General features: G+C 43.5%; 1 protein-coding gene across 1 annotated transcript in view; it reads right to left on the bottom strand.

The window, feature by feature from the left end:
- The window catches only part of DPP4 (dipeptidyl peptidase 4), a 73,761-nt gene continuing 63,055 nt past the window's right edge, over nucleotides 1-10,706 (bottom strand). The window contains exons 24-26 of the mRNA XM_048486461.1: nucleotides 3,904-3,976; nucleotides 3,602-3,675; nucleotides 1-2,300 (exon numbers count right to left, since the gene is read on the bottom strand). Of these exons, the coding sequence (XP_048342418.1) occupies nucleotides 2,202-2,300; nucleotides 3,602-3,675; nucleotides 3,904-3,976 (246 nt within the window). The 3' untranslated portion in view covers nucleotides 1-2,201. The remainder of the gene's footprint in view (nucleotides 2,301-3,601; nucleotides 3,676-3,903; nucleotides 3,977-10,706) is intronic.

Raw genomic sequence — 10,706 nt, 5'->3', positions numbered from 1 at the left:
ATTGGTAGCCATAAATCGACTTCTCCTCCATAAATCTATCCAAGCCCCTTTTAAAGCTATCCAGGTTAGTGGCCATCACCTGGATCAAGATTGCTGTGCATTGTGGACAGAAGTCCTTGCACCTGTGAAACCACGGCATTTGAGTCCACCCATTCATTTGCAAATGTGGGAAGAGGCCCTGCCTCAGGCTATTGTTGGAAATGGGAGGTAGATTTTTTTAAATCTAACGTTGCAAAGACTTAAGATGCCGGCAAAAAGTTAGGAGCAAAAATTGCAAGGACATTATTAGGAAGGACAGTTAACTGGCAGTATCTAGAATTTTTCTAAGCAAGCAAAATAATTTCCATCATTAGATCCTTCTAAAAAAAATCCCAAAACTCATAGGTACAATCATTCACATTTCTGCTGCAGTGGTTTGGTCCTTTCAAAGTAATGGCTTCCCCCCTCACAATTCTTCAAACCACATTTTGGTCATTTTCTGCTCATTGGCACCAAAACAAGCCCGTATTCCTGTTCTCAAAGTGCTTTGCCATCACCAGGCTCAGGATCTGGCTTCATTTACGTGTCTAGAAAGGGCAGACAAACAACAAATCATGATCTGGAGAGGCTACCAATTCCATTTTTAGAGAGTTGTTACAGAAAGACGACCATGATCTGGAAGCATCATACACTAGAATTCCAGAATTTTTCTAGAATTTTTCCACATACATATGAAAGAAACCTATAAGCCTATTGGAGATGAATTTTTGCACTAGTTTCCACCGAATACTAATCTTAAACCTTACTGACATATCAGCAACCTGAAATAAGTTTTCCTTCCTTTCAGGTATACCATGTCATAATTAATTAATTAATTAATTGGTTGCATTTTTATACCATCCTCCCCCGAGGGGCTCACCTTGACTTCATTTTTTGAAAATGGGTTTCCAAATATTTCAGGCAACTCTCCTGTCTTTTGGGATTCTGGGAATAGTTATCACTTTTAGGGGGAAGTGACTTGCTCAGATGACCCATTTGCCTACATTGGTTACAATCCATGTGGATGCTTCTGGAGGAGTGTTGTTCACATTTAGACAGATATTTTCCCTTGCACTGTTCCTTAGAAAAACCTGAACAGTTTATGCTGAAATTATTATTATATTAATACTACTGTGTGTCATGGACCAGCTGGGTACAGAAGGTATGCAGGTCTCCTCCAATGAAGAGTCAGCAGGAAGCCCTGGGTCCTGTCCACAGCCAATATAAGTTGGATGGGAAGAAGCAGCCCCTGTAGGGTCAGACATGAACCCACAGCCAGATGCCAGTGCAGACAACCCTCCAGCTCTGAGCGAGCTGTGGAAAGCCAGATGCCAGGTTGCTCACCTCCATCATCTCCAGAGCTTCAGGATCAGAGGAGGAGGAGAACATGCAGGACTCTATAGGGCAGAGGATGAAGTGAGTGCCTGGCAGCCCAGCACAAGCCCTGCCGGCAAGTGCACAGCATTATTGGCCCTCTGAGTGGCCTTGCCTTTATAAGCAGCTGGAAAGGGCACAGCTGCATGGAAGCAAGTGTCGAATTGCTGTTGACCTTGTGGCTCCTGCTTTGAATTGATCTCCTCTGTCTTGACTTTGGCCTGAATCTCTGGACTTGTGTTTTTGGTTTACCCTTGGGCTTGTTGCTGTGTATGTTGGAACTTTTTTGCTTGATTTCTGGAATACAACTTTGACTGTGGAAACTGGAGTGTGTGTGTATGTGTGTGTGTGTGTGTGTGTGTGTGTGTGTGTGTGTAACCACGACACTGTGCTTAGAAACCAAGTAGCAATTCAAGTAATTTTTCCCCTAATTTGGAATAAAGAACAAGTAAACCCCATTGTTTCTTTCAAAAGGGCAACATTTGAGTATTTAAAAAAGAGGCTGCTGCAATGCCTCCTGTATACATCCATGTCCAGAGCTTTGCACATGGGATTTAGGAAGAAGGAATCCATCCTGTTCTCTTTGAGATCCTCAAACACAGAGAAGAGAACGGAGGCACACTTGTAAATTATTTGCTTTACACTCAATGGGTGAAACACAGAAAAACCCCACAGTCTTCATTTGTATGTCCAGACATCGCTATTACTGTCAGTGCCATGTAAACTCAGCCAATTAACTAGTGAAATGCTCTTATTCAGAACATCCTGGTACAATTCTCAGTATGAGATGCAAATGGTCTTCTCAAGGATTATGACAATGCAAAACACTGTTTGATAAAATGGCTCATATGGATGTAGATGTGGCTGTGGGCATGGCCTCCAATGCCGTGATCCTTATCCGTATACCACTGCAGAAAATAAAGAAGGTGACATCAACAAATTGGAATAGTCCAGGTAGAGAATTATTCAAAAATAATTTTAAATAAATATTAAGATTTCCAACCAGTCCCATTCTTTAATAAATATAATTGTAAAGTATCTAATCATACAAAATGTACTAAATAAATACAACAAATGTTTGAAGAACAGCCAATATTGTAAGCATCACTCTTCACAGAGTCTCACTGGCATCGGCAATTTCATTTTTAAATATCAATGTATGTAGCGTTAATAGTTGTGCACAGATAAGCAAAATGTCTATGGGACTAATAGTAGAAAGTTCCATCAGGTGACAGCTGACTTACAACCACCTCAGAGGCCTTTCAAGGCTAGAGATATTCAAAAGTGGTTTATCGTTGCCTGCCTCCACATGGGCTGAGAGAGTTCTGAGAGAACTATGAGTGGCCCACAATCACCAAGCAGACTTCATGTGGAAGAGTGGGAAATCAAAGCTGGTACACCAGGTTATAGCCTGCCACTTTCAACCACACCACCACACTGGATCTATAGGAGCTAATACGGTGTGAAAAATCAAGTATTTCCTCAAGGGATATCTCAATACCTTCCACAGTGTAGGGCAGTGCTGGATGATATTATTTGAACTTGCAGTTTCAAAACTAGTTATTGATTACATTTTTTGACCACACAACAGTGTCATCCTAGTTCTCATTTGATATGCACACTATTAGTACTCAAGCTATCATATCTGCAGGATCTCCAACTTGTGGAAGAATCAAAATGTACAATGAAAACAGGATTATATTTTACAGGGACTGGGACATGGGGGGGGAGGGGAGAGAGAGAGAGGGAGAGAGAGAGAGAGAGAGAGAGAGAGAGAGAGAGAGAGAGAACAGGACATTGACACGCTAATTCAGTAAGACGAAACCAGTGTTTGACCCGATACTGGATTGTCTTTCTTGGAAAGGTCTGATCAAAGAGCACACGAAATACACAGCATGGGCAGAGTCTACAAAAAAGCCAACCATCGGTTTGGAGGAGCGCAAGTAGAACTGGGAGGCAGAGGGCCGGATTCTATCTTCCCTCTTCCTTCACGCACGCTGAACTGATGCTGCTGCAGAGACTCTGTCTGGGACTCTGCACAGCTTGTGGAAAGTGAGTGTCCAGCACCTGTTTGTATGCCTGCATTTCCTCCTGTTTTGACTGGCATGTGTGCATTTTTTATAAGTGCTACCTGCTTATTTCATGCCTGTTTCTTGGACAAAAATGTGCTTCGTAAGGTTAGTAGCCTGTTCCGCATATAAAGACATACCATTGCTTGAAAATCCACTTGCGCATCAACCAGAGCTTTTGCGATCTGGGCTGCTTGCTGAAAATGAACGTTGTCTGGGAATTCAAAGCAGAGACAATATTCACTAATAAATGTAAGGAAGGCAGATAAACAAAGAGCTCAGCCATAATCCTCCATCCCTCCGTAAGAAACAGCAACCAAATACTAATGAAAGGAATTGTTTCAAGACCGCATAATTGTCAGGCCACTCTGTGCTGTTTTATTAGCAGCAACATTGCAACTCTGCATGAACGGATGATAGTATCCAGTTGACAACAGCTTACCATCGGCTGTTCCATGGATCAGAAGATAGTCAACATCTCGGAAGTGGTCGGCTCTGGCCATCACAGTGGAATTCTAGAATATATATGTTAAAAAAAGAAAAACCACAACTCCAGTTATAGTCCATCAAAAAAAACCCCAAATCAGTATCAGTCAATACAACACATTGTTTTTCAGTCCAGAAAGCCGTCTACACACACATACACAGAAGAGTGGGATTTGTATGTTAATACACCTACCAAAGAAATCTGCAAAACAAAATTTAGAGTTAAGGGGGAAAGTCATTAAATGCCTCGGCCACAACCTTTAATCAATTTCCCAGTTTATTTGCTGAGTTTATTTTGTGTCGAGTTCCAAGTCATGTTTAAAGTGTTGGTCTTCACCTTCAAAGCCATTCACGGCCTTGGACCTGCATACCTACGAGACCGCCTGTCCCCATAGCGCCCTGTTAGGCCCCTCTGTTCATCAGAGGAGGACCTCCCAGTGATCCCTGGCCCTAAAGCTATCAGGCTGGCCTCTACAAGGACCAGGACCTTTATAGTCCTGGCTGTTCCTGGTGGAACAGGCTGTTCCTGGTGGAACAGGCTGTTCCTGGTAGAACAGGCTTCCAAGGGAGATCAGGGCCCTGCGGGACCTGCAGAGTTTCCGCAGGACCTATAAGACAGACGTGTTCCGCCAGGTATTTGGCCAGCCTGGATAAGAACATCATTACTGTTACATCTGGCCTCCCGTGGGCATAAAGAGTAGGGAGGGGGGAGAGATAAACACCATCTGACTCTATATGGTTCCTGGTTTTATTATTGTTAATTAGTTGTTTATGTTATGTTTTTAAGCGGTTTTAATCACTGTTGTCCACCACCCTGAGCTCCTTGAAGGAGGGCAGTTTAAAAATCCAATAAATAAATAAAAACAATAATAATTATGTGCTGTCAAATCACGGCTGATTTATGGTGACTCCTCAAGGAACTTTCAAATCAAGAGATAAGCAGAGGTGGGTTGCCACTGCCTTTCTCAGTGTAGGAAACCTTGGTTTTTCTGGGTGGTCTCCCATCCAAGTACTAACCATGGCCATCATCTTAAATGTACAGCAAGATGTCCAAAGCATAAAAAACCATCCTTCCACTAGTTGCAATTGTAAAAAAAACCAACCTTCTTATGCTATACATGACCAATTGAAAAAATATGGCTTACACCATTTTCAAAAGAAGGCTTGCTGAAATAGTTCCTCCCCGCCCCCCCCCCCCCCCGAAACATCCCCATAAAAATTAGTAATTCTGGGTGAAGCTTAGGCTAGAACCCTTCTTCCTGACATGCATCTTGAATTTAGTTTGGAATACAAGGTTGGGCTGGGGCTAGATGGGCTGAGATTAGATCCTGTAGCATATGGGTCTCTTGCTTCTGATGACCCATCTCCATCTGAAGACGGACACAGTATTCAGCATGAACCAAAACTCATCGTCAAGGAAAGCCCCATATGGAAACACGTGCACTACAGAATAGTACACTCCTGTATCTCAAGCAACCTGAGTAATGTGTGGCTGAACCACACTTTCAAACACAGCACTCCAATCTCTACATCTCATTGGTTTACTGGCAGGCCACTCAATACTCCTGCACATTTTACGTTTGCACGTAGAGGGAAACATCTGAAAAGAACCACTTTGTGCTGAATGGCTAGACAACCATCAACTCAAAGAAGCCCATGTACAAGAAACAGTACACTCTGGTGTCAGAAACAAAACAGGACTCCTTTTAGCACCTTTTCTGTCAAATACTGATTTCAGCTCATGTTTGAAACCCTGACTTGACTGGAAAGAAAGAAAAATGATGTATGATGCACCGTGTGTGGCTGGACCCTACACTGAACACGCAGAGCTGACTATGCTGTTCCCGTTAATGGGATAAGTGCATGTGCCACATTTAACAGATGGTCAACACAGTCCACTTTGAAGCATCAACTTCAAATCTGAAGAAAGATGGGAACTGATTCCATCACTACTCTTTTCTCTTTCTACAAGTGATTGACGCTGTCAAAGTGCTGTGAAAGTTAACAAGTAGCTATTCAAGTGGGCGCAAAGGTGCAAATTCTCCTATGTAGCAATGAGGCTTGACGTAAAAAGGAAGGACTACACGGCACGATTTCTGTACCACGTTCTTCTCGGTTCTGTGGTTCGCTGGTTACTCACGAAAACGACTAAGGATGAATTTGGGATTCAGCACCATGTCTTTGTGGCTTGCAGGGAACAGATGCAGTGAATCAGAGCATCTGGGCCCAAACGAAAACCATGTGCAGACACGCCTTCAGTTTCATGCTGCAAGTGACCTCATTTTTCTCAGCTTCCAACAGCCAACAAGTTGAATGCAAGTTGCTCCCAAGGATTAGGAGACAGTCAGTTACAAAGTCACTGTCCACATACCTCAGCCACTAAGCAAAACTTGCCAAGATTTGTTTATAACGTATTGTCAAAGGTTTTCACAACAGGAATCAACTGGCTGTTGTGGGTTTTCTAGGCGGTGATATGCCTCTGAAGAGACCAGCCACAGATGCGGGCAAAATGCTAGACCACAGCTACACAGTCCAGAAAACCCACAATAGCCATTTGTTTATAATGCTCACAAGCAGAGGGGGTTCCGAAGGTTTTGTAGAACCTATTGTTAAAATTTAAAATATCACTTTTTTAATACTTAAAATATTTTTTATTAAGTATTAATATTTTTAATACTTAAAATAAAAAAGTGATATTAAAAAGTATATTTTTAATACCTTTTAACAGTCATTATTTGAATCCCACCACCACCGGAACCTGTTGTTAAAATGTTTGAATCCCACCACTGCTCACAAGGTAAACTGGACCGAAAGAAGTCCATCCTCACAAGGGAAGAGCTCAGTCCCACCTTTCCAACCAGGCACTCCGATATAGGCCATACGGAACTTTTTTTCCTCAGGCAAATAAATCTCTGAGCTTGACTGAACAGTTTCCAAGAGCCCAACTGCAGAAATGCTCTGCTGCCCTCTGTTACGAGGCTTTGTTAAAACGATCACACAGCAGTCGACGTTTTATCAGCATTCAACAAACAAGTTAAAAGTTTGGCTGGAATCTGAAGGTCTCTCTCCCTTCGGCACATTTTTTGGATAGTAGAACAAATGTCATATCGGTACAAGATGGCATATTTACAAAAATTGTACCCTGTTTTGCATAACCTAATGATGCAGCAGTTCTTGAGGACTGAACATTTCAAATCTGCTAGCAGAAGATTGCCAAAACTATGACTGCTTCGAATCCTTGCCAACGGCATATCAAAATTCGGAGAGAAAGAGAGATGCAAAACAACCTCTTTCGCAGGTTTAACAGGCCTCCCTGGTTCACGCTCTTGGCAGCCCCATGACTCATAGTAACCGCCACTCCCATTCGCCTTCCTTCCCATGTCCTCAAGCCACCAGCTCCCTCTGTTTTCCTCTTGCACGACATGTCCGTTCGGGTTCATTCACAAACTTTCTAGGGTAGCAGAATGTGTGAATTCTGACCTATTGCATTTCCCGTCCTTTCTGGTCTGCCATCTAGGCAAAAAAAACCCCAGGGAGCTTCTCAGTTCTCTGTTCATTCTCCTTTTCGCCGATATGCCATCTTACTGTGATTCTCAAGCCTTCTCAGCCATGCAAGTAACTTTTTCAACATCTTTTTTTGTCCAAAAAGTTGTTCACAAGGAGGTGGAGGAAAGATGAGGTTTAGGAACGATTTCCCTGCGGTTATTCAGGTTTCTACGCAAATGTGTAAAAAATGCAGTTTGGATCACCTCGTGAACTACACTTGCAACCTCATGAAAAGTATTCATGAAAGAAAAAATGATGCATGATGTGCCGTGTGTGGCGGACCCTACGTTGAACACGCAGAGCTGACTGTGCTGTTCCCGTTAATGGGATCAGTTTTAAAACAGAATGCTTTAATTTCCAAGACAAGCCAGTGTCCTCTTACTGTACAAAAAGGTTGCAACTGATCGGTGCAACTTTATCACCTGCTGACTGTCCTGCCAAGTGACACCTTGAAAGGGAAAATGAGCGATTAGAATCCTAGTATCACAGATACCACTGGCGTAATGCCCATTGGGCAAGGTGGGCAGCTGCCCAGGGCATCACCTTGTGGGGGGCATCAAAATGCTGGGTTCGTTTTTGGGTATTTTAGTGGTTTTCCATTTTTGGCCTACAGGGGGCGCAGTTTTTAGGCTAGCGGCACCAAAATTTCAACCAAACTGCACCAAACTTGGGGGGTATCATTAGGACAGTCTCCTGATGAGATCCTGAAAATTTTGAGACTGTGCCTTCATAAATGTGCCCCCCACAGCCTGCAACCCCCATTGACAGCAATGCAGAAAACTCAATGCAGAACAAAGATTCTTGGGCAAATTTCTAGGATGTTCCTGCAGGGGGTGCATTTTTGGATGTATCGGCACCAAAATTTCAGGGTATCATCTGGAGATGATGGCACCCCCCAAGGTTGGTGCAGTTTGGTTCAGGGGGGCCAAAGTTATGGACCCTCAAAACTGTAGCCCCCATCTCCTATTAGCTCCCATTGGAAACAATGGGGGATGGGGCACCCCCTTTGGGAGTCCATAACTTTGGACTCCTTGAACCAAACCTCACCAAACTTGGGGAGTAGCATAAGGACAGTCTCCTGATGATATGCTGAAATTTTGGTGCTGATATGTCTAAAAATGCACCCCCTGCAGGCACCAATGTCCTGGGTCATGGTGGAGTGGCCGCCCATGGGGGGGGGGGGCATCCAACTCAGGTTTTGCCCAGGGCTACAGTTTGCCCAGGGCTGCCTCATTACACCCCTGACAGATACACTTTTCACCACACCTCATCTGATATCAAAGCCAATAGAACCTGTTCTTATATTCATCTGACTGTCATCGTGTGTGCTCACCAAGGAACACACAGGCCTGGGAGAACCAAAGTATCATTACACACCCAGTGTGTCTTATCACTTCAGACTGAGTATAAAGTGCACACAGATAACGTTTCTCCAGTCGGCAACAGCAGAAAACTCCCTGCACATCAAATCCCTTGATGCATTGAGGCAGTAGCCACATGCACTGATTTAGAAATGGCACAACAATACTGATTTTAGCATTGGGTCCACCCCTTAATCTGCAGCACTTAAACTAGACATTCTTAACAGCAGAAAATCCATGTTAAAACCATATAGATATGAGATGTTGAGAGATAGAGAGCCAGTGTGGTGTAATTAAGAGAAGTGGACTCTAATCAGGTGAACTGGGTTTGATTCCCCACTCCCCCACATGAAGCCTGCAGGATGACCAGTTACAGTTCTCTCAGAACTCTCTCGGCCCATGTAGAGGCAGGCAATGGCAAACCATATCTAAATGTTTCTTGCCTTGGAAACCCTATGGGGATCACCATAAGTGAACTGTGACTTGATGTTGTGCAGGCACACACACACACATATGAGATGTCAAGTTTAAAAATATTGTTCTATTTTACCATTTCTGTTGGAAGAATTGTACTGTTAGAATGGTACTGATTGATATGATGGGACTCACCAGTTTTCCTAATCTAGCACAAGCCGGCAGCTTGCCCCTTCCAAAGTAAAATGACTTCTCGAAGTGTAAAGTTGTAGAATACACAGCAATGTAGGCAAACACTAGTTGGTGCCCCTATTTCTTCACCAGTACCAGCATAATATGGTGATGCCCAGTTCCCCCGATAATAAAAGAGCATCCCAGGAGGTTTAAGCCAATAGGTTTGGGGTGGGGGATGAACAGGGGCAAAAGATGCGACCTATCACTCAGATCCAGTGGCTTCCTTTCCTTCACTGAAATAATGCATAAAACACTGAGATGTTATACTTTTATTATTCTGTTTGGGATGCCTCTCTTCTCATTCTTATTTTGAACAGTTCTATGCAGTGTGCGTTTCAATGTTATGCTATAATTATTACGCACATATGTTAAACAGCTGTGGTAAATTATACTATCTTTCTGCTGTTCACCTCCTCAGCGCAACTGGACTCGCAGACTTTTTAGCTTTTGGAAGGAATCAGATTTGCAGCCTAATCTTATTCCCTGAGACTTTCATAAACTTAGCTGTTGAGGATCCTGACTCTTGAGTCAAGATCTCACCCAGCTCATATTTGCATGGCCAGCTTCTATTTTCAGCTTTGGCGTATTGCATTTGCTGAACTATATGCTGCTTGTAAATTTGTTTTTTCCCCCTACGAAAGACTGTTCTAACTAATTCTCTCTTTCTTGCTCAGTTTAGGATCCTGGTTAGTTAAGTCAGTGAGACTGAGGCCCTTTCCCATGGACAGCCAGTGTGTTGGCCAGGGCACGCACCTTCACTCAAAGGCGTATCTTTTTTTCTTCCCTGCCTCCCTGTGAAGCACAGGCAGGACCGACCCCCCCCACCCCCGTTTCCCCTGCGTGGCTTCACAGATGGGTTTTTCATGGAAAAGGGTTTTTCAAGAATTGCGATTCTTGAATAACCCAGGTTGGAGGAGGGGTCCCGGAGCGGATCTGCATTAGGATTGGGATCTGTGTGAAGTCCCCCTCCCCACAACCTGGGTTTTTTATCTGTGTTATCCCGTCACAATTGGCCCGTGAGGAAAGGGCCTGATTGCTTGTGTTCAAATAGCTAAGGGAGGATGGTCTCACTGAACTGATTTTTTAACTCATTCCTGTGTAAAAAAGAAAAATGTTGATATTAGACGCTTGAAGAAGGTATGTGTAATCTTGAGAAGAGAATGGCTGGTGGCACAGAAGAAGAATGGAACCAGGGAAGGCCCCG

This window comes from Sphaerodactylus townsendi, linkage group LG02, assembly GCF_021028975.2.
Source record: "Sphaerodactylus townsendi isolate TG3544 linkage group LG02, MPM_Stown_v2.3, whole genome shotgun sequence".
Taxonomy (NCBI): domain Eukaryota; kingdom Metazoa; phylum Chordata; class Lepidosauria; order Squamata; family Sphaerodactylidae; genus Sphaerodactylus; species Sphaerodactylus townsendi.
This window is presented reverse-complemented; position numbering and strand designations above follow the sequence as displayed.